Source organism: Canis lupus, chromosome 30 (genome assembly GCF_048164855.1).
Source record: "Canis lupus baileyi chromosome 30, mCanLup2.hap1, whole genome shotgun sequence".
NCBI classification, from domain to species: domain Eukaryota; kingdom Metazoa; phylum Chordata; class Mammalia; order Carnivora; family Canidae; genus Canis; species Canis lupus.
The window spans coordinates 35,811,233-35,835,762 of NC_132867.1; the positions used below are offsets into that span (position 1 = coordinate 35,811,233).

Consider the following 24,530-nt stretch of genomic DNA (forward strand, 5'->3'; position numbering starts at 1 on the left):
CTTTCAAAACTCTTTTTTCACAGTTTGTTTTTGATTGTAATCTGTGACAGTGTAATCTGAAAATTGTTTTTTAGAAAAAGATGCCTACTTACCAATTTAAATATTCAAATGTTGGGTCAGTCTTTAATTTGCATTTATCCATTTTTAAATTTTTTCAATTATCCTAATGGGGAATTTAGGATTTTGAGATGGGGGTGAGATTTTTTAATTTGCTGGTAAGAACAGTAAGTTAGTTTAGAAAATGTTAAGCCTTTTGATTTATATTTTACAGATTTTCAGTATAACAAAAATAATGATAAAAGGCCTGAGGGACACTCTGAAAACAATGTAAACATCACTGTGTAAATTTTGAGAATATGATTTGGAATAAAGAAGTGATGACCAGTAGCCTTAAATTGGGTATTTGATCTGAATAATTGAGGGTGAATTAAGATGATAGAATTTTAGAGCTACACACTATGTGTAATTATTCTAATTCATGGGTTTTCAGTCTATGTTCTTAGAAGATGTTTGGGGATCAGAGCCAGTGCCTAGGAGGGCATGGGAGAGTCATACTCTCTGGCAGTCAGAGGAATTGGCCTTTCATTGGTTTAAAACCTTGTGAAGTTTTCATTTTTTAAAGAAAAGTTACGCATTACAGATCTTGATCAGTCCATGCATTTATAAATAAGAGAGAATGGCCAACGAAATTTAATGACTTACTTATACTGGGTTATATAGCTGTTAGTATCGTATCAGAAACCTGTCCCTTCCATCTTGCTAATTCACTCGAACTATAGGTTGTGAGCCACTCATGGGCAGTAACTGGCATAGTGTGTGTTTGATAATGTTTCGTTATAAAATACAATTATATTCTCTTAAATCACCTGAAACTTCAGTGGCTTCCATTTTATTCATTGTAAAATCCAAGTCCTTTGAGTGGCTCGAAAATCCCCCCACTCCCTCTACCTCCTGCCTCCTCTGTGCAGTGTTGCCTCCCTTACTTTCTCTGCCAGCACACAGCCTTACTCTGTGGTCCCTTGGAAACAGTAGCCACAGGCCCAGACTAACTGAGGCCTTTGCATTAGTTCTTCCCTGTGCCTTAGAGGCCCTTCCCCAGGGGGCATGTGGCTCTTCCCTCCTGGCCACAGATCTTCAGCTCCTCCGTCTTCTCCGTGATCCTCTAGTACCAGTGGATGACAGTACCCTGTCACTCTCCATCCCTTTTCCTTCCTCCATAGGTCTTAGTTGCCATGGACAAAATATATTTAACTGTGTATTTGTCTATTATTGATCTCTTCCCTCTATGATACCAACTTTTTGGCAGTGATTTTTATCTGTTTTATTTATTGCTCTGTGTATGGTTTCTAGCATGTAGTAGACACTTGTATTTGAGCGAATGAATCTGTGCTTAAAAATATACTTTATTCGGTCCACACTTTATTAAGCCTCTGGGATTTTTTTTTTTTTTTTGATGGTTATTTGATTTTATGTGTTTAATTGTCTGCCCTGTCCTGTATGGCATGAGGGGACTGCAGGGCGACAGGGAGTTTCTCTTTTGTTCATGATTGTATGCTCAGTGCCTGGAGGTGTGCCTGACACTCGGGAGGTACTCTGTTTGTTTATAATTCAGGAATGAATGAATGGATGGATGGATGAACAGAATTAGGATGTACTACAGTGGAAGTTACAGGCTTTTTAATTTTTATTTTCAATACAGGTAGATCAGATGAATAAAATAGTGGAAGTTCTGAGTATCCCACCTGCTCATATTCTTGACCAAGCACCAAAAGCAAGAAAGTTCTTTGAGAAGTTGCCAGATGGCACTTGGAACTTAAAGAAGACCAAAGATGGAAAACGGGTAAAATAGGGAAACTTTGTTTTTTGAGTCTTTGTTACTTATTTTACGAGAGCAGTCTTTCTTTCTGTAGCTCATCTTGCATCACTTGAAATCCGTGTTTCAGTTAACAGTTTGATTAATAACGTTGGTGTATGCTTCTTTAGATGGTGGGTGTAGTTTGACCTGATGTGTCTGTTTGGACCAGTGTTTGTTTCATGGTCAGAGTTAAGGCTTCATTTTGAAAACTCTGTGTCTGCTTTGTGAGACAGCCAATCAAACCACCATGCCTCATTGCGGCAGTAGAATCCGTCAGTTTGACCTTTTTTCCTCACAGTGTGGGTCTGTGATGAAGTCCCAGTTAACAGTACCGCAGCTGTGAGCAACAGAGGTCATAATTGCAGTAAATCGCCTTTTTTTTTTTTTTTTTTCAGTTGGGGGGGAAGGGATTTTTGACTTAGGCAATTTGTGACAAGAATATGAACTGACTTAGAGAGTCATTGGATAGATTCCTGGAGATTCTTATTCTTAGGTCAGTGGCATGGATAGCAGGAATGTCAAATCTCCAAAATACTCAAAGTGAGGTTTTCAAATCACTAAGTTTGTTTTAGTAATCTTCTTTTAGCTGAGAAGTTTTTTCAGATCCTTAAGCGATGTCAGTTTAACAGAGTAAATGATAGCAATTTTGCATCTTGATTTACTTTTTGTTTTATGTATCTGAAAATAATCGTATGTTGTGATCTAGCTTATTTCTAGTATAAAATGAATGTCATATATAAATATCTGGTTGTATGTGATATGTATACCAGACACCTTGTGATTCTAGTTTTGCATTCTTAATATTTAGGAGATTTTATTTTTGCTCCAAGTTTTATTTTGCCCTTGCATTTTAGCGATGCTGCCACCAGGTGTCATTTCCAGTGAACTGAAGATGATGGTTGTTTGCTTTAATTCACCTTCATGTAGCTGTGGAGTCTCAACTTTCATTATCGAATGATTTTCTTTAGAATATTTAAAAATATATCTGTAATTAAGGGTTTCCCAGCTGATTTGTAACCTACTGCATTCTGCTTTATTTATTAAAGTTCCAGGTAATGGAGTATCTGGCAGCTGAATTGTGCCCACTCCCCTTAAGAAAGGGGTGGGTAATGCCATGCAAGCCTCCTGAGTCCTTTTGCCTTCATCCACATCGGTAGCTTCTCAGGCCTGGCCCCTTTCCCCTTCAACCAAAACACAGCCTCCTCGGAATCCTTCTTAGTTTCCCCAGCATTTAAAGTAGCTCCTACCAGTTGATTGGAATTAGGGTGGAGGATATGAAACCTCCTTTATAGTTCTTATCTCTGTGCAATACAGGCTACTACTTTCTCCATTTTGAAGTGTTTTTTTTTTTCCTTCTGCCTGTTGTTTCTTTTTTCTAAATAAAACATTCATCCCATCCCATTCATATCCCTGTCTTATAAAACCACAGTTAAGCCACTATGGGCTGTAACCTTTCATTTCTCCCAAATTGAGCTATGAGTATTTTAAAAAATTATTTGGGGAGGCATTTCAGAAATGAAAAGAGAAATCTTTTCCCTTTTTAAAATTGAAAGTGAGTATCATAACCTGCATTTAATACATATTAACTATAGGTTTTATGAGATTTCCTTAGCTGCAATTAGCAACTGACTTAAGAAACTTAATTTTTAAAATATAAAATAACTATTTTGTTTTTGAATAGAAGTAAATTTTGCAACGACAGAAACATCAAATCCATAACCAAATGTTTACATTATAAAGGATGCACTAGGGAATTTAAGCATAAGTATAAATTGAGTTGCACGTGTTCTCATTGGATTTGTGTTTATTTTCTCAGTGATTTTATTTTACTTTTAATTTCTCAACGTGTGTTTCAAGAGCCCATTTTAGCTTCTTGGTAATGAAATCTATATCTACTATATGTGTTTTTTTTTAGTGAGGGAGGTGGATGAAGAATTAAGGTTCTGTTTTGTTAAAGTATAATTTTTGTACAACATAGGCATACCTTAAGTGTTTGTTTTGTTTTAATCTTACGTACAGCAATGTAAATACTACCTAAAACAAGATACGGAATATTCCCCTCACCCTAAAAGTCCTGTTGTGACTCTTTTGTCATCCCATCCCACCTCCACTATTACCATAGGTTAGCTTTGCCTATTCATAGGCAAAATTCATATAAATGTAATCCTATAGTATTTATTATTTTGCTTTCTTCACTTAACAAACATTGTTTTTGGAAATTCATCCCTGTTAGGTGTTTCAAAAAGTTATTTTGTTTATTACTTCATAACATTCTACTGAATGAAAATAGTGCAATTTATCTATATTAGTTTATCAGTGGACATTGAGTTGTTTCCGATTTGGACCTATTATGAATAAGGGTAGTGGGTACTGTATAAATCTTTTGTGCACATGTGTTTTCATTTCTTTGGGTCATTACCTAGAGGTAGAGTTGCCAGATCATAGGATATATGTGTGTTTACCTTCATGAGAAAATACAGTTCTCTAAATTTTCATCATTCTACATCCCTACAATGTATGAGGAGGGTTCCAGTTGTAGGACATCCTCACTGTTTGATATGGTTGGTCTTTTTGAAATTAGCCATAATGGATTTGTATAGTCATTATACTTCTATTTCTCCATGATTAATAATATGTGCTTATTAACCATTCATATATTTTTGGTGATATCTTTCTAGTCTTTTACTCATTTATTATTGAGTTTAATTATTGAGATATAGGAGTTTTGTACATATAATGGATATAAGTCCTTTGTCACATGTGTCAGTATTTTTTCCTAGACTATGGTTTACCTATTTCTTTTAGTGATATCTTTTCATGAGGGGGAAAATGTAATGTCAATGAAATTAAATTTATCAACTGTATTTTATGAATACTAGTTGTTTTTGTATCCTAAGACATCTTTGCTTCCCTCAAGTTTGTGAGGGTATTCTGTGTTTTCTTTTAAAGATTTTTTGATCCTAGTTTTTATGATTAGAGTTCTGTGGTTCATCTTGAATTAAGTCCTGAATATGGAATGAGGTTAGGAGTGGATGTTCACATTTCCAGATGCTTACCTAAGGAGTTGTAGCATCATTTGTTGGGCTGTTTCCTTTACCTATTGATCTGGGAGCTTTTGTCCAAAGCAAATTTCTCTTTTATGTGTGGGTCTATATTTGCACCCTATTTTGTTGCTTTGGTTTATCAGCCCTGAACCAGTACCACAGTGCCAATTTTGTAGCTGTATGGTGAGTCTTTCACATTCAAGTAGTGTAAATCCATCAGCTCTTTTTTTGTTTCAATTGTTTTTTTTTTTTTTTTTCTATTCTCTAGGTCCTTTTTATTTACCTACAAATTTTAGAATCCGCTTATAAATTTGTACCCAAAATCTTGCTGGAATTTCTATTGCACTTGCATTTGAGATTCCATGCAGGAGAATGGACATTTTAACAGTATTGGTTTTCCAGTCTGTGAACCTGGTTTTCTCCATTTAGTCTTTAATTTTTTTCAGCGGTATTTTGTAGTGTTTTGTACAGAAGTCTCAGGCATATTTTGTTAATTTTTAATTTTTTGATGCTATTTAGGTATCGTGTTTAAAGTATCATTTTCTAATTTCTCATTGCAGATATGTGGAAATAGAACTGAGTTTTATTTCTCTGTATGTTAACTCTGTATCCTAAGACGTTGCTAAATTTACCTATTCTAGTTTTTTGTTTTTAGATTCTGTAGGACTTTCTATTTAATTATATCCTCCGCAAATGAACAGTTTTATTCTTTCAATCTATATGCTTTGTTTGTTGTTTTTTTATACTGGCTGGAGCCTCTGTATGTTGAGTAGTCATGGTGAGACCAGACATCTTCCCATTTTCTCAATCCTGTGGGAAAAGCATACATTTATTCAATATTTTTAAATATGGTGCTATATTTCTTGTAGCTCTCTATGAGTTGAAGTAGTAGTTTCTGTGTTTTTAGAGACTTGTGTTGCTTGTTTGTTTTTCTAAATCATGAGTGGGTTTTGAAAGTTGTCACATGCTTTCTGCACCTATAGAGATGATCATATGGTTTTTCTCTTGTTATGTAGTAAAATATATGAACTTTCAGAATATTGAGCTCAACCTATGATAAGCCATACTTGGCCTCAATTGATAAACTATCTTCTTTTGTATTAGTAGGTTCAGTTTCTTAGTCTATATTGGTAGGAATTTTGTCATTAAATGGATATTTGTCTAAAATTTTATATATAATACCTTCATTGGGTATTGATCTCAGGATTATGCTGATCTCATAAAACTTTTGGGAAGTATTCTTTCTTGATTTTTCTGAAAGAATTTGTATAAGATTGTCATTTCTTTTGTAAATGTTTAATAGAGTTCATCTATGAAGCTATAATGAGTGGGGGTGTTTGGTAGAAAGTTATTAATTGTAGCTCATGTATTTTTTTATAAATATGTGGCTATTCAGATTTTCTTTTTGAGTCAATTTTGGTAGGTATGTATTTCAAGAAACTTGTCTTTATCTAAGTTGTTGGCTTTGTTAGCATAAAATTACCCATAATATTTCATTATTATCTGTGTGATTTCTAGAGGATCTACAGTGGTAGTGTCTCTTTTGCTCCTAATGTTGGTCATTCTGTTTTCTCCTTTTTTCCCTCTATTGCTAGTGGTTTGGCAAACTTACTGATCTTTCCAAACAACCAGTTTTTTTGTTTCGTTTTTACTGTTGTTTACAGTCCTGTTTCTATTTCATTGATTCTTCTCTTTATTATTTCTTCTTCTCCTTGCTTTAGGTTAAATTTGCTTTTTCTAGTTTCTGAAGGTAGAAGCTTAGATCATTTATTTAAAACTTTTTTCTCATTGCATTTAATGTCATAAATTTCCCTCTAATCACTGTTTTAGCTGCATGTAGCAACTTTTGATCTGTTTTAACTCTCAATGATTTTATTTTATTTTTTTTAAAGATCACCACACTTTATTTTATTTTTATTTTTTTTATTTATGACAGTCACAGAGAGAGAGAGAGAGAGGCAGAGACACAGGCAGAGGGAGAAGCAGGCTCCATGCACCGGGAGCCCGATGTGGGATTCGATCCCGGGCCTCCAGGATCGCGCCCTGGGCCAAAGGCAGGCGCCAAACCGCTGCGCCACCCAGGGATCCCTCTCAATGATTTTAAAACATTTCTAATTTCCCTTGTGATTTTTTTTTTGTTGCTTCATTGTTATTTAGAATGTTGTTATATAATTTCAAAATATTTGAGGATTTTCAGATAATCTTATTGCTAACTGATCTCTAATACAGTAGCATCATGGTAAAAAAAAAACAAAACATTATTTCACTCCTTTAAATTCATTCACATTTATTTTATAATATAGCAGGTAATCTCTCAGTGAATGTTCTGTGTGCACCTGCGAGGAATTGTATTTTATTCATTTATTTGGTGTAGGGTCTACAAATGTCAGTATAGGTCAGGTTGTTTGATTTCTTCTTTTTTCTTTTCTTTTCTTTTCTTTTTTTTTTTTTTTTTTTTTTTTTTTGATACCTTTTACATCCTTTGTCTCTCTGTGACAGAGAGGAATGTTAATCTTTAGTGATAATTCTGGATTTTTCTTACTCTCCCTTTAGTTGCTTTATGTGTTTTGAAGCTCTCTTTGTAGGTGTACCCATTGTTGTACCCTTGGGTAGGTGTACCTAAGTGTTGTTGTGACTTTGTGATAAACTCACTTTTTTACTATGGTGAAATGTCCCTCTTTATCTCTGGTAATATTTTTATCTTGAAGTCTGATTTGTCCAATATTACTGTATCTATACCAACTTTCTTATTCACATTCTCAAAGTCTATATTTTTCCTCCCCTTTAACTTCAAGTCTGCCTATACTTTTGCATATGAAGTATGACTCTTGTGTGCAACATAAATTGGTCATGTCTTTTAATCCAGTTAGTCTCTTTCTTTCATGATGCATTTTGAACCTATTTAATTATTCATTAAAAAGCCTAGAGTTTAGGTTTTATTTATTTATTTTTTTAGTGTTCTTAGTTTATTAATCCTCTCAAGAAAAATCTGCACAATCACCACAGATAAAGCCACTGCAGAATCTTTACTCCTTCTGTTGTCCAATCTCCAGCTCACTTTTTGCCAGCACCAACGTTGGCTGTTGCAGTCCTCCCCTGACTTTCTTCATTCTGTTTTTGAATTCTTTGCTCTGTTTTCTTGAAGTCTTTTTCTTCTCATACAGGCCACGTCTTGCAAATCTATGTTCGGGTTCATTTTTCTTTGCATAATCCAAGGAATCATAAATCATGCCAAAGCCAGTTGTCTTGCCACCACCAAAATGGGTTCTGAATCCAAATACAAATATGACATCTGGTGTGGTCTTGTACATTTTGGCTAGTTTTTCCCGAATTTCTGTCTTAGGTACTGTTGCCTTCCCGGGGTGAAGAACATCAATGACCATCTGTTTCCGCTGAAGCAGTTGGTTGGTCATGAACTTCCTGGTCCGGATAGTTACTGTGTCGTTCATGATGGCAGCTGCAGAGTTTAAGTTTTAAACTGTTGTCTTATTTGTACTCTGTTTGTCTTACCTCCTTTCCTCCCATTCCTTCTTTCCTGTCTTCTTTTGGGTTCATGAAATACTATCTATATTTTATTTCCTCTATTGACTTTTTAGCTATTACTCTATAATTTTTATTTTTTAATTTTTTTAAAAAGATTTGTTTGTTTATTTGAATGGGAGAGGGAGCATGAGAAAGGGGAAAAACAGACTCCCCACTGAGCAGGAAGCCTGACATGGGGCTTGATCCCAGGACCCCAGGATCATAACCTGAGCCAAAGGCAGATGCTTAACTGACTCAGCCACCTTGGCGCCCCTGTGTGTAATTTTTACTGTTATATGCATCTTTAACTGATCACTTGGCATTCATCTAATATCACTTGATAAACCATGTAATTAACTGTGTGCTTTTGCCTAACTCTACACCTCTTGTGCACTTGCCATCATATATCACTTTTGCATGTGTTACAGCCCTCACAACAAACAACTGGACTGCTTTAAATAAAAAATGACTTTTAAAGACATTTTAAAACACACAAAAAGTAAAGATAATAAGATGATCTCTTCTGTTCACCTGTGAAATTCTTGATCCCTTTTTGCAGTTCCTGGCTTCCAGCTGGTTTTATTTTTCCTTCAGAACACAACTTCCTCTAACTTTCTGATTTTACAGTGAATAACTTTTGGTGGTGATTTCTTTCAGCAGTTATTTATCTGAAAATATCTTTACCTTCTTAAGGAAGATATGGAAATTTCCATGGATACAGAATTCTAGGTTGATATTTGAGCAAAAGAAAAAAGATAATATGACATTGTTTAAAGATGTTAATGACATTGTTTTTGGTATTCCGTTGTTTCTGCTGAGAAGCCAGTAGTTTTTCTAAGCATTCTGTATGTAGTTTTTCCCTCTCCAGCTGATTTTGATGTTCTCTTTATTTTCAGTTCTTCAGTAAGTCGACTCTTGTGTCCCTGGGTTTAGTTTTCTTCATATGTATTTTCCTTAGAATATGCTGAGTTCTTGGGTCAGTGGGTTGATCTCTTTCATCAGTTTTTGAATCTCTTCAGACATTATCTTTTCAAATATTCTGTTTCTGTCATCTTCTATAAATCTCTACTTAAATGTATGTTACGGTGCACAACATTATCTCCAAGGTCTCTGGTTTATTCATCCTGTTTTCTTTTTATGTTTCAGTTCGTATAGTTTCTTTACTCTGACTTTTGATTCACTTAGTTTTTTCTTCTGCTGAGCCCAGTCTTAGGTTACAATTTTTAAGTGAATTCTTTATTTCCGATATTGCGTATTTTAGTTCTAACATTTCCACTTTTCTTTATGTATGTATAGAGAAAACACGTGGGGGTGCAGGCAGAGGGGCAGAGGGAGAGAGAATCTTAAGCATGCTCCACGTTGGGTGCAGAGCCCAACATGGGCTAGGTCTCAGGACCCTGGGATCATGACCTCAGCCATAACCAAGACTCACATGCTCAACCTGCTGTTCCACCCAGGAACCCCTCTTCTCTCTCTTTTTTTTTAATATAGTTTTCATTTTGTCTCCTGAAATCCCCCTTTTATTCAAACATGTCCACCTTTTTGAACTAACTTTTTTAACCTATTTGTCCTAGTTATTAATAATGCCTGTCTGCCAGTTTCAACATCTGGGTCATTTATTTACATGAGTCTTCTAATTTTTTTACTTGATTATGGACCCATCTTTTAAACATTTCTTGGGTCTGTAATTTTTTTAAGTGTATGCCAGACTTTGTATTTAAGAATAGTTGAGACGGAAGTAAATCTTACTTCCTTCCGGAAAGAGACTCACCTCTCCTTCTGTCTGGCAGTAGTATGGGACTGAGTCAGTCTCCTTTGTAGTTAAGCTGAATCTGGACTTGGCTTTGTCTGCTCAACTTAGATTCAGCTCTTCACTGTCTTCATAGGTTTTAAGCAGTGTGTGTGGAGACCTGAGCGCTCTGGATGCCTTATTGCTCAGCTAATAGCCTGTTCCTGTCTGTGCCTCAGGCTGTCTCTCCCCGTCCGGTGCTCTGTCTCCAGTCTTGCAGGGCCGTGGGGCCTCCCCTCTGGGCTGTGTCTGTCTGCCCCGCCCCCCCCCCCCCGCCTTGTGTCCATGCACACCACCACAAATCGGCAGAGTTGTGTTGGATTCTTCTTACCCAGACCTCTGTCATTTGTTTCTCCTCCTACCTTACATCTCTTCTTTCCCAAGAAGGGCTTCTCATTTTCAGGGATTTAGTTAGTTCTGGTTCATTTGGTCCATGATACTCTTAATGGGTTTTTTAAATGAAATGATTTGTGGCCTACCTGCCTGGCTTGTTCTTGCTTTTAGAGTGAGAGCAGTGGTATCTTGAAAATGTTTCCATTTGTCACTAAAAGTAAAAATCCATTCTGAATAAATAAGGATTTTAAGGGTTATACTATCATCTGTTTAAAAATGAATTTTCTGAAAGTCTCAACACATATTATATCTCCATATTCTAAAGGGAGGCATAATTTGTTTTCAGTTTATCTAAATATGAGTGTCAGGGGGCACCTCCCTGACTTAGAGGAGCACTCGACTCTTGATCTTGGGATTGTGATTTTAAGCCCCACATTGGATGTAGAGATTACTTAAGTACATAAAATTTTAAAAAATGAGTGGGCAGGGTTAAATCAGTGGATCTTAACTTGGAGCCTACTTGGAGTGATTACCACCATCTCGGAGAGCCACCATGATGAAAGAAAGTGCACCCATGGTCGCTGGTGCATCAGGCAGAAAAGCGGCTCAGAACCATTTGGCCAGAGCCAGTAGTCAGCACATCTCCTTTATAAAGAACTAGATAATAAAAGGTTTAGGCTTTGTAGGCTTCCATTGCATCTTACTTGGTTTTGTTTGTTTTTATAACCTCCAAAAGTATAAAAACCATTTATGGCTGAGGCTGTACAAAACACCCCTAAGCCAAGCCATTGTTTGCTGAGGCCTGGGCAGCATCTTTAAAGTCATTTTTGGTCTCAAAATTATTTTGAATTTCTCTAACTACAAGTGCGCTTGCAGTAGTAATATGTGAAAATACAGAGGATCTAATTAGAAAGCGTTCTCTTAAATAAGGGTCTCTATATAATAGATTTGAGCATATTTAAAGTTTATGTTGGCCTTTACATATTCCATCAAATTTAGAGAAGCCTTTTATCTTTCTTCTCTTTAGGAGTATAAACCACCAGGAACCCGTAAACTTCATAATATTCTCGGAGTAGAAACAGGAGGACCTGGTGGGCGTCGTGCTGGGGAATCGGGTCATACTGTAGCTGACTACTTGAAGTTCAAAGACCTCATTTTAAGGATGCTTGATTATGACCCCAAAACTCGAATTCAACCTTACTATGCCCTGCAGCACAGTTTTTTCAAGAAAACAGCTGACGAAGGCACCAATACAAGTAATAGTGTGTCCACCAGCCCCGCGATGGAGCAGTCACAGTCCTCGGGCACCACCTCGAGTACATCTTCAAGCTCAGGTCAGTTCTGCTAACTCTACGTTCGGCTTGGAAGTCTCGACTGTTTTCTTTACGAAGGGGGGCGGGGCGGTTATTGTAAAGTCTTTTAAAAATTCGTTGATCGGGATAGGGAGGAATTACTTTTCCTAAATCTACTCTCTGTAGTTAGTAAAAAAATTCACTGCCCCAAAGCTCCAATACTTAACTATGAATAATAAATTGTGCTGGGCAGTGGGAACCAAAACTCTTGATTAACCCAAAATTTTAATTGCTTTGTAAATAGAAATACTTTGTTCATATGCTTGAATTTTCCCCTAATTCAACCAAAACCAAACGATCATGTATCAGCTCAGTGGCTGATGTGAAAGAACTTAGAGGATGGGATAATTTTCTGATACACTTTCAGGTTAATAGAGCTTTTTGTGTGTGATGTACTTTCAGTTTTAGTGTTCCAGTCCTAGAATCTATACTTGAGCATAATTAACTTCAAACTTACAAGTTGTACTGTGTTATGATCCTGAAGGTGGATCGTCGGGGACGAGCAACAGCGGGAGAGCCAGGTCGGATCCAACGCACCAACATCGGCACAGCGGCGGGCACTTCACAGCTGCCGTCCAGGCCATGGACTGTGAGACCCACAGCCCCCAGGTGAGCTTGCTCGCCACTCCTCTGTTATCCGTCCCCTGCCGTGGCCAGGCAGCACAGTGGTGGGTGGTTGTGCCATTTCCCCCAGAGGCTCATGGAAGCTTCCTCACAGGGAATTCTCACCTGTTTGTGACTAAAGAAACATATCTGTGCAATTTTCTACTTCGTTATTTAGAAATAGCTAACATTTCTTGGGTGTGTCCCAGCCACTGTTCCAGTTGTTTTTCCCCAGCAGCATTTTGAGCCTTACACTGTTTGAGTTTTCCTTTTATATTGGGAACTGCACTTGATGGGTTAAATCACTTTTCCTGGCTTGTGATCTTGATTACTGTGCTCTGGCTGCTTCCATGATCTTTTATCACTAATGGTCCTTGATTCAGAGTCAGTATGTGGCTTGAGTTTAACCTCCATGTTGGTTTGGTTTGGTTTGGGTTTGGGATTTTTATTTTTGTTGTTGTTGTCTTTTTGTTTTTGAGGGTTTTTTGTTTGTTCCTTTGTTTTCTAAATTTGTTAAAGAAGAGGCTGTAATTGAGTAATGTTTGTTTTTTTTTTAAATGGGGTGAAACAGATGGTGGTCGTAAAAATATTTATTAAATACTCTGTTAAGTAATAAGTGAGTTGATACTAGGTATTACATTATGGTGTTTTATAATGAGAGGCCAGTCAGTGTATTACTTGATGAGTGAGGTAAAACCGAGGTTGCTGACTGTCATCCCCCATTCTTGTGGCTGGGGCTCCTGAATGCTGCAGGAGAAAACCACTCTTGGTACCATTGTTAATTAGTATTCCCCTGCGCCCTCCCAGCAGGCTTCCCATTCCTCATCACCTCTTGTCTTTCTCGTTCTCTTTAATCTTTGTTTCAGTTGCTGCTTCTACTCTTTGGAGAAACCATTGACCTCCTCTTTGCCCTTGCTCCTTGCTGCATGAGGAGAGTCTTCAGTCAGAAGCACCTCATCCAGCCTATGTGTGTGCTTGTTCACCTCTCTGAGCTTCTCTCTCCTCAGAAGCAGTCTTCCTTCCTGGCTGAGGCCAGCCCCCCCTCCCCCCTTGACCTCCTGTTTGCTCCTCCTACTTGCTCAGCCTCTGGCTCCTACAGCTTACAGCTTCTCTTCTTCTGCTTGATTTTTCTTCCTTTCAGCATGTGGTCCTCCCCAAGTCTCTCCCATCTGGAGCCGAACCTTTCCCTGGCCTATATCTGGCCCTACATTCTGCTAGTCGGTTGGGGCAGGGTCGTGGGAGCTCTGTTCTACCCCCGAGGAACTCTTTGGTCTGCTCCAGCTGGGCTGCCTACGAGCCCAGGATGCCATTCCTGCAGCGTCAGCTGTGATCGCTGCTGAGGAGGCCAATGGGCATCCAGACGCTTGCCTTTTTTTATTCCTCCCCCACATTTACCGTGTTAGCTCCTCCTTGCCCTCTGAAGTGCTCTCCTCCTTTTTGCCTTGACAGGGTATCTCCTGACATTCCCCCACTTCTCTGGCCTTTCCTTCTTGTCTCTTCTGCATTCTCTTCTGCCCACCCTTACTGATGACTGCGGTACCATCTTTTTCTTTTCTTAAACTTCATTCATTATTCATTCCAAAGAGTGCACACACATGTGTGCTGAGCAAGGGATGGGCAGAGCGATGGGGAGAGGGACAAGCAGACTCTGCCCGGAGCATGGAGCCTGACACAGGGCTTGATCCCTCGACCCCAAGATTGTGACTAGAGTGGAAACCAACAGTCGGATACAGTCGGATACTCGACTGATGAAAACACCCAGCTGCCCTGACTGCAGTTCCATCCTGATGCAGGTCACTCCTGCAGCTTTGTTTCTCACCCAGACCTCACTCCTGAGCCCAGGACCTTTATTCCTGTTTACTCTAACCATCACTTCGAAAGTCTCTGCAGCAAGGCACTGTAGACGCGTCATGTTAACTATATTTGTACCCATCACACCTTGCCACCCTTGTGGGTTCTTCATCGAGATGGCCCTAGACTCCTCTGTTTGTTCCAGCCGTACACTGGGGGCTAGGAGCTAACTTTTGACTTGTCTTTCCCTTATCCCACAGTTGAATCAAATAGTAAACTGTATGGATTCTAAATATCCTAAATTTGCTTTTATTCTCTTCACTTTGCCCCATTGCTGCAGCTGTCTCCAGCCTCTCTTACTGTAAAGAATATTCTAACTGGTCCTTGGGCACTTCATTCCATTCAGCAGTCAATGCCAGTGTCTCCTCTACAGGCCCATGAACACACAGTGAAGCTGTCTGATGTGGCCTTTCTGTGCTTTAAACCAAGTTCGGTTTTCCTTTGTACTTAAACTTATAAGCGTCTCTGTGACCACCATGGTCTGGCCTCTGTTCAGGGTGTTCTTTCTCCTCCTGATTTGCTCTGGTCTTACTGGATTTTTTTTTCTCTTTCTTTCTTTTCTTTCTTTCTTTCTTTTTGGAAGACCCCATGTTCTTCCATGTTTCTCACATGTGCTGTGCTCAGCGGGGCGCACTTTTCTCTTTGCTGTAGTCACTACCATTTATACTTCAGATCTTCACTTAAATACCAAATTCTTTAGAATGACCTTTCTTCTGCCCTCCAGATACATGAAATACTGCAAAAACATAAGCCTGGGCCAGGAGTAACATGAGACGATTGTGTACCTCCCACCTGTGTTTAGCAGAAGTCATTATTTTTCCTTATTGCCTTATAAGCCCTTTTTAATTTAATTTTTGAATAGATGATATGTGGTTAAAAAAAATAAGTAAATGTAAAAGGGGATTCAAGACTTCCCTTCCATATCCTCTGGCCACCCACTTTCTAATCTAATATTACTGGTTTTTGTATCCTTTTTGTGCTGTTTTACATATATCCGCATATAGATATATATTCTTAATCTTTATATACAAATAGTAGCATGCCATGTATGTGTTCACATCTTGAGTATTTTGTTTTTGTTTTAACACATTTTTCATGTATTTTTAATATGTATTTGGAGCTCTTTCTATATCAGTACATGGAGAACTTTTTCTCCCTTCTTCTTTCTTCTTTACAGTCATACAGTACTCTACTGTTTAGATATTCCATAAGTCATTTCCCCAGGCCCCTGTTAATGGACAGTTAGTTAATTTCAAGTCTTTTTTACTATTACAGATGTTGCTGGAATGCCACACACATACCACTCACACACAGGCAGTGTAACTGTGATAGAAAGAAACCCCTTGATGTGAAATCACGGGTCGGAGAGTGATGTGAACTGTGATTTTTATAGCCGCTGCCAAATTGCTCTCCATTTAGTTTTGCCAGCAAAGCCTTCCACTAACAAGACTTTGGAGAAACAGTTGGTGTGATCCCCTTTGATCAGTCTGAAATGAAAACTGGTATTGGGCAGAGGATATTTTTATTTTGCTTATTTCTTTTTATACATGAATTTGAGTAGCTTCATAGTTTAAGGACCATTAGTATTTTCTGAGAACTTTCTGCCTATTTTTCTACTGGATTGTTTGCAGTGATGTTTCCTGAAGTTTGGTTCTTAGACTACCCCTGTTGAGTAAATACTTAATGATTTATGTTAGCTCCTGGTAAAAACGACATAGGCTTTGCCTTCTTTAAGCTTATATGCCACAGTAAATAAACACAATGAATCAAAACAATAAAAATGAATCAAAACAACACAAGACAGGATAATGTGATATGGAATGGCTGTTTGTTGGGTGGGATGTATTATGATTTGAGTAGGCCAAATGGGTAACAGATCCCCCAAATATGGTAGCTTAAAGAGCACAGAGTCTTTCTTTTTCTTTCTTTCTTTCTTTCTTTCTTTCTTTCTTTCTTTCTTTCTTTCTTTCTTTCTTTCTTTCTTCCTTTCTTTCCTTTCTTTCCTTTCTTTCCTTTCTTTTCCTTTCTTTTCCTTTCTTTTTCTTTCTTTTTCTTTCTTTTTCTTTCCTTTCTTTTCTTTCTTTTCTTTTTCTTTCTTTTCTTTCTTTCTTCCCTCCCTCCCTCCCTCCCAGATTTTATTTATTCATGATAGACACACACAGAGAGAGAAAGAGAGGCAGAGGGAGAAGCAGGCCCCATGCAGGGAGCCTGAAGCAGGACTTGATCCCGGGACTCCAGGTTCATGCCCTGGGCCAAAGGCAGGTGCTGAACCGCTGAGCCACCCAGGGATCCCCCTCTTTCTTTTTTATGTAACAGTCCTGGGTGGGTGTTGAGGTTCTCTCCCATGTCCTGGGCTCCTCCATCCCTTAGGGCCTACTTGTCTGCTGCATCCACCAGGCAGGATGTGGGAGGTATTTGGAGTCCAGGTCTGCCAATGACATGGAAATTTTCATTCATGTTCCACTGACTAAAATTTAGTCACGTAGTCATACCTAAGTACAGGGGAGGCTAGGAAATATAGTGCAGCCATAGGCAGCTAGTAGCTTTTGCCATAGGAGTTGGGACAGCATTATCCAGAGTTGTCAGAGAAGACTCGAACTGAAATGAGAAGGAAGCATCCAAGCAGAAATTAAAAATCAAAGCACTTTAGGCAGAAAGGAACAGTAGGCACAAATGCCCTGAGACATTTGAAAGATATTGACTACCAGGTAGAGGAATAGAAGGAAAGGCTGGTATGATTGGAACCTAGGTAGCAAGAGGAAGGATGGAGGAGGATAAGCTTGGAGAAATGGACACTGGCCAGATGAGGCATATCGCTGTATAAAGTTTGGATTATTTTGTTTTTCTAAAGAGCATGGAGAGATTGTTAAAGGATTTTAAATAGGAAGGTGATTGGATCTGTGTTTTTAAAAAGATTATTCTTCACTATGGAGAATGGATTAGAAAAAGGCACAAAGATGGAAGCTGGGGAGCTGATTTAGGGGGCTACTCTACCAATGCAGGCAAGAGATAGATGGTAGGAGCCCTGGGAGAAGAGGGATGGTGGTGGATGTGGAGGGAGGAGGTCAAATTGGGGCTCTGTTTTGAAGGCCGACTCAGTGGTAGCTGCTGATGGTTTGGAAGGAGGAATTGCGGAGCAGCTGGTGGAAAGGGTGTTCTTACTAAAACAGGAAAGATGGAGAGAGGAGGGGCATTACAAGGAAAATAAAGAATTCATTTTGAACCTGTCAGGAATATTTACTATCTGACCCTTTCCAGAAAAAGTTTGCCAATCCCTGACATAAAACAAAGCTCCCAAGGAAAGAAAGTGGTTAGTGAAATATATGAGCCTATTTATGGGTATAGCTTGCTAAAAATTGCAGCTTTCACAGTATTTTATTCCTCAAATATATTTGGAATTTTGCATTATAGAACTAACACATTAAAAGTTTCAAAATCCCCTCTCTCTAATTACCATAAATGCTAGTGTCATAGCTTTTGATTGAGGATGAATAAAAGCTTGGAAACAGTGCTTGGAATAAATCCTTGAAAACTCTTCTTACAGGTGCGTCAGCAATTTCCTGCTCCCCTCGGTTGGTCAGGCACGGAAGCTCCTACACAGGTCACTGTTGAAACTCATCCTGTTCAAGAAACCACCTTTCATGTAGCCCCTCAACAGAATGCATTGCATCATCACCATGGAAACAGTTCCCATCACCACCACCACCACCACCACCACCACCACCACCATGGACAACAAGCCTTGGGTAACCGGACCAGGCCAAGGGTCTACAATTCTCCAACGAATAGCTCCTCTACCCAGGATTCTATGGAGGTTGGCCATAGTCACCACTCCATGACATCCCTGTCTTCCTCAACTACTTCTTCCTCTACATCTTCCTCCTCTACTGGTAATCAAGGCAATCAAGCCTACCAGAATCGCCCAGTGGCTGCTAATACCTTGGACTTTGGACAGAATGGAGCTATGGACGTTAATTTAACCGTCTACTCCAATCCCCGCCAAGAGACTGGCATAGCTGGACATCCAACATACCAATTTTCTGCTAATACAGGTCCTACACATTACATGACTGAAGGACATCTGACAATGAGGCAAGGGGCTGATAGAGAAGAGTCCCCCATGACAGGAGTTTGTGTGCAACAGAGTTCTGTAGCTAGCTCGTGACTAAATTGAAACTTGAGTTTGTTTCTTGTGTGTTTTTATAGAAGTGGTGTTTTTTTCCAAAAAACAAAGTGCAAAGCTGCTTGCATCAGAAGGAGATTAACACACTGAACCGCTACAAGAGGGCAAAGCTGACTTTTTTTTTTTTTTAACTTGAAAAGATTGCAAAGGGACAATGAAGTTTTTAAAAGAGCCATGTCCAAACCCATCGTCATGGATAGCGCAGAGGTGTCCTCTTTTTGCCTCCCCCATTTTAACTTGCCACACCCCAGTCATAGTGGGTTTTTTTGTCTTTCTGTTCCACAAAAGTTAATGTTCAGATGTTGGTCTTGGTCATTTGCCAACTAATTTTAAAATAAAAAGGCACTGCACATAATTTGCATAAAGGGCCCCACGAGGGTGTTTTTTTCTTTTTGTTTTTTCCTTTTTCTTTTTTCCCCCCCTCTCGTTTGTTTTGTTTTGGGTTGGGGGGGTGGGAAATTTGGGTTTTTAAGTCCTCTAAACACACTTGGGCACGGAAATGCAGTACTGTAAGGAAGAGGGACCTCCAGCTTACACAAAATCACCTTCAGCTGTGTGGAAGGGACGGTTGTATTGGAGTTTGTAAGGCACAGTAAGCATGCTAAGTGGCGGGGATCAGAACTCTCCTGTCTGAACCTACTGAGGAGCAAAGCAGCAATTAACATGGGATCCTGTGGGTCTCCTGTTGTAGAGGCCACAGTATAAGATAGTAATGGAACATGACCGGTCTCCTAACCAAGGTGCACTGAGAAGCAATCAACGGGTCAGTCGTGGCCAGTCCTGGGGAGGTCTGAGTGGTGGTCTTTGGGATAACCTTTGGCCTTATGGATTTGGACTCGAAATTAGAAGAGCCTACCATTTCAGATGCAATCACTTTTGGACATGCTTTTGCAGACAGTCCTTAATGCTGAAAACACAGAGAATGGGTAATTCAAGAGGCCTTTCTTTTAAAATAGACTTTTGTGACCCACTAATTGTAAGGTATTGCAAGGTCACTTTGCGTGTGTCATAAAGTTGACTTCCTTATTGGTTGAAGGTCACAGAAGTAGTGGTTTGCTTTGATGGAAATAGCTACAGCTGTGTCCCTTCCTGCTTTTTACTTTTTTTTTTTGCTTTTTTTTTTTTTCTCGGCACGTGGTATCTCCACCATTTCTTCTGCACAAAGATGTCTTCTGTTCATCCTGAACATTTTTAAAAAAATGCAGAATTTTATGTGACTGCTTTTTTGCCTCACAATTATGCTGTGAATTTTACAAAAATTTATTTTCTTTTTTGATAATTTATTGTACCAAAGCTGTTTTTATAGCACATAGATGTCTGTAACCAATAATGTAGCAGTTCTGCACTTTGACACAAGGTGTAACTAGACCATTTTTAAATGTCAGTTGAAAATTATGGCTGTACTATTGCTTAAACAAAACTGGAACTGTTGTTGAATCCATAGCCAATACATCTACAGCAATCTGTGTACTGAGCATAATAGATTGACATCTAATTCAAGATTACAACATCTGTTACATCCTAAGTGTGTTCAGGCTTCTGAAGGTCAAGGGACACTGGATCCAGAAGCTATGGAACCAGCAGCTGATTCTTGTATTCCTGATTAACCTACTTGTAAACTTGAAAGCAAGACCTTGATTGCACCAACAGGTCCAAAATACAAGCACGAGTAAAGCAGAACTCTCATGCATGACCTGAAGCGAACAGGCTGGTGTTTAGCAGGTGCCTAGTTTTGAGATTATGCTGCCTTAATGTAACACAGTCTGGCAGTTGCTAAATTTGTGTTCCCATTTTAAATTGACCAATTTTAGGGTGTTATACTTTTGAGCGGTTGAATTGGGAGAATGAAGATAAGTAATTTATCTGTCCAGGATCAAAAGAAGCCTAGGAAAGAAGCAGTAATCTACCTCTGCCGATAACCCTGTTCAAAACAACTCAGCAGAACACCACATTACTTTTTATTGGTCAATTCCATGTGGCTGACTAGGTCAATTTTTTCTGAACAAAAGCAGGTTTTTATATGTAAACAGTGACAAAAGAAAGGCTTAAAACTATGTGAATGTGAATGGAAACTTGGAAATACCCGTTTTTATAATCCACAGAATTTTTTTGTTGTTAATCAGGAAATCCATATTTATTTTGTAATTAAATGTCAAGCCTGTGGATGATTTTTGAACTTGGTAGTTCATAAAGGTTTACAGTGAATAAAAGGATATCATCTTGAGTAGAGCAATATCAAAAGAAATCAGTAGTTACTGCTGTTTAGGAATGTAAGGGGAAGATATTATATGGGTCAGGTCATTTTTTTCTGTGCTGGTTGCCACATCTTAGCAAGCACCAAAAAAAAAAACAAAAGCAGTTTCTGAACCGCTATTTACATAAAGGAAGTCATAAAGTCCAGTGCTTCTGCATACGGTGTGAGGTTACAGTCCAGTTTTGTGTGCTTTACTACACGGTTTGGTTACAGGACTTCTGTGCATTGTAAAACATAAACAGCATGGAAAAGGTTAAATACCTGTGTGCAGATTGTAAGATCTGGTCCGGACTTGCTGTGTATATTGTAACGTTAAATGAAAAAGAACCCCCCTTTGTATCATAGTCATGCGGTCTTATGTATGATAAACAGTTGAATAATTTGTCCTCAGACTCTTTACTATGCTTTTTTAAAATTAAGAAAAATGTAAATATAGTAAAAATCTTCCTATGCAATTAACCTGGTCCAGGTAATGGTCTGGTAGGTATATTGAGCGTAAGTTTGGTCAAATGTATGAAAAGGAAAATGGTATTGACGTTGACCTCCGCAGCGTCCCAGATCTCGGGATAGAAAAATTGGAGGTTTTGATTTTGATCCCTTTGATTTTTAAGACAGAGTCTCTCTTATGAATGATTAACTATATTCAGTTTCCCTCTAAGACTCAGGGCTAATAGTTTGTAGTGTTTAGAATGGCTGTGAGGGTTCAGTGATTCCTCTACGAGGCTCTGGCCTGCTGGTAAGCAAGAGGAAATACATGTCATCTCATCCCTCCTCCTCTTCCAGGGGTAAATCGGGGACTTTCTCAGGCAGAGTCTGTAACTCTTGCCACAGTGCATTCATGTCTGACCTAAAGCCTTCTCTTTTTCATGAACTAATCTGTAAGTATATAGTAAGGTAGGCCTATATCAAGAAGGCCAAAAACTTAAAAAGTTAAATGTGGTTCTGTAGCATGCAGGTTGGCCATACAGAGTTAGACTCAACATACAAGAAAGAAAAACTTGCTTTAGTTTTTTTCATAGAGTCTGAGCATTTTCCTTAGGGAAGTGGCACATTTTGGATGGTATCAGACTTCAGAAATCCTAGGCTTATTTTTACTTAATGAGCGTTAGAACGATCTGTGAAAAATCACTAAGGCCGCAGTCACTCTAGAAGGCCCTCAGAATGCCTGTTGCATTTGTCACGGTACCCTCCTTTCCAGCTCCTGTGCTGTTAAGCTTACCGTCAAGTACATGAAATACAAAGACAAGCTAGCAAATGCCAAATTTCTTCTAGGTACCCCAGTTTCTGTTTGGCCTTTACTGTGTTCGCTCTCAGGATACAAGCTCAGTATACTTTTTTTTTTTTTTAAGATTTATTTATTCATAAGAGAGAGAGAGAGGCAGGGACACAGGCAGAGGGAGAAGCAGGCTCCATGCAGGGAGCCTGACGTGGGACTCGATCCCGGGACTCCAGGATCACGCCCTGGACTGAAGGCGGCGCTAAACTGCTGAGCCACCCGGGCTGCCCTCAGTATACATTTTTATGTTCATTTTTGTAGTGGTGACCACAACTGACAGACCAAGTTGTTCCAGATACAGAGATTGGCCTTAGTGCCACATGCAAAGACCATTTGAAATTTTAAGATGATGGCAGCGGGGTAGGGGCTGGGGAGGACACCGACTGAGACTGAATCCAATGTCTTAGATCCCTCCCTGGGACAGCTGGTGGCCTGGCCTGGACAGCCTTTTGGGTTCGAGGGCATACAGTAGACGTTCTCATTGTTGTCTTGGATCTCCTTCCCTAGACTTAAGTGACATGAAGTCGCTTTTAGAACAAAAAAAGCCTGGGAGAATAGCTATTTGTTGTCCCTCATAATGCATGACAGCATCTTGGTGGGGTTCACCTGGCCTTTCACCCTGTACTCGTGGTTTTTACATATTTAAACCTAGCGTTCAAAGCCCGAGGTGTTGTTTGTACAGGACTCACTGAGTAAGGTAAGTGGACCCATCGGTCGGTGTGTGGGTCTGGTGTGTGGACCCCCATGGCCCTGGATTTTAGATACTTGAGGTGAGTAGGGAGAGAGAACCAGGGTTCTCTTGCTTAACTTTTCGAGAGTACAAGGTATTTGTCATCGTTAATTTTTTCCCCAATTTCTTACCGTAAATCTTGTCAAAAAGCTATTTCCCCAACTAAAACATTCAGATTTACGCACATATGATAACCAGGGACAAGTATCCCCTGCTTTCCAAAAGTTTGCCTTTGTTTTTACAAAAGACAGACCTGTATTAGTATGGTAACAGGTTTTGTGGTGTTTTGTTTTGTTTTGTTTGAGAGCAAAAATCCTCAATTTCTTGCAGTTGGGAAAACAAATACCAATGCAGGTCTTAGGCCATGTGGGCTTTCCGAAGTTTTCAGAAAACGCTCTTATATTCTTGTATTTCTTATTTTCCTATATTTCAGATAGTACCTGGACGCCACAGGTTTCAGTACGTGGCCTCTTTACCCGGACAGGCCTTGTTTTTCATGGTTGCTCACCTTGAGGATATGTCCTATTTAAGAGTTGGGGGGGATGGTGACACTGAACATGCGAGAATTTCAGCTTTGGCCTGTTGTGAATCCCCTGCCTTCCGCAGTAGAACCTGGGAACCCTGCCTCGGGGCAGCGCGAAGGCCCAGACGAGCCTTACACTGGCTTCCCTTTGCTTTCACCAGGAGCCGTGGTCCAGGCTCACCTGGGTTCCGAAGGAGCGGGGTGCCAGAGCGGGGATCGTCTTGGCTAATAAAAGGCATTTTTTAAGCAGAGAAGTAAAATAATGGCAGACTTGCTGGTGGAGGGTGGAGGAAATGGGGTTGGGGCCTGGCATCCGGTTTTAAAGAAGCTTTACTGGTGATTTCTGTACCTGTAGCCAGGTGTGACTCAGGGCCGGGAGATGCGTGGGGCTCCTCTAACAAGTCTGACTGAAGGAGCATTTTTTTTTTTTTTAAAGATTTATTTATTTATTCATGATAGACATAGAGAGAGAGAAAGAGGCAGAGACACAGGAGGAGGGAGAAGCAGGCTCCATGCACCGGGAGCCTGACGTGGGATTCGATCCCGGGTCTCCAGGATCGCGCCCTGGGCCAAAGGCAGGCGCCAAACCGCTGCGCCACCCAGGGATCCCTGAAGGAGCATTTTTAAGCGGTTTTATTATTGACGTTTTTATACATTGAGTTATGTATATAATTGAACAAGGTATAAAATACATAATTAAAATTCACAACTTCTGCATCATAGGATGTTATAAAAAAAAAAAAAAGCCCCCAAGAGAGGCAGAAAATACCAGATACAAGCATATAAAACTTCTACAATCGGTATCCTGTCATCTTCCCTTTTGGAAGTGGGCCTATGTGACATCCTCTCAGAGGTCCCATGAGAATGACCCCTGTTAAGTTTCCCAGCAGCGGGCCTGGGACCTGGTCCGTAGTACCTCAGCCTCAAGTGTCTGGGACGGAGGAGGAGTCCCCGCGGCCTCGGTCAAGCAAACGTTTGGGAAGGCCCCACGCTGCAGTCCGGATGGTTTTCGGCTCTGGAATCGGGGTCCAGTCCCTACTCTTCGCCTGGACAAGTCCCTTTCCCGGGAGTAGCTAGTGTCCACTGGGTGGGTCTGTGTGCAGGCTGCAGCGGGCTGGACGGCGGGAGGATCTTGGGCCACTGCGGGAGGCGACCCATACACACGACTTGTAGCTCCACGTAGACCTTGAGTCTGCGCCATGAATGAACCCACTT

General features: G+C 39.7%; 1 protein-coding gene and 1 pseudogene across 11 annotated transcripts in view; one reads left to right on the forward strand and one right to left on the reverse strand.

Annotated features, from left to right (window-relative positions):
* Nucleotides 1-21,176, forward strand: part of DYRK1A (dual specificity tyrosine phosphorylation regulated kinase 1A) — a 148,390-nt gene extending 127,214 nt beyond the window's left edge. For all 11 annotated transcript variants that reach the window (XM_072806953.1, XM_072806957.1, XM_072806950.1 and 8 more), the window contains 4 exons: nucleotides 1,700-1,840; nucleotides 11,571-11,877; nucleotides 12,380-12,504; nucleotides 17,894-21,176. In XM_072806953.1, coding sequence (XP_072663054.1) covers nucleotides 1,700-1,840; nucleotides 11,571-11,877; nucleotides 12,380-12,504; nucleotides 17,894-18,514 — 1,194 coding nt within the window. In that variant the 3' untranslated portion in view covers nucleotides 18,515-21,176. The remainder of the gene's footprint in view (nucleotides 1-1,699; nucleotides 1,841-11,570; nucleotides 11,878-12,379; nucleotides 12,505-17,893) is intronic.
* On the reverse strand, nucleotides 5,151-8,354 carry LOC140621342 (small ribosomal subunit protein eS24 pseudogene; annotated as a pseudogene).
* Nucleotides 21,177-24,530: the final 3,354 nt, after the last annotated feature.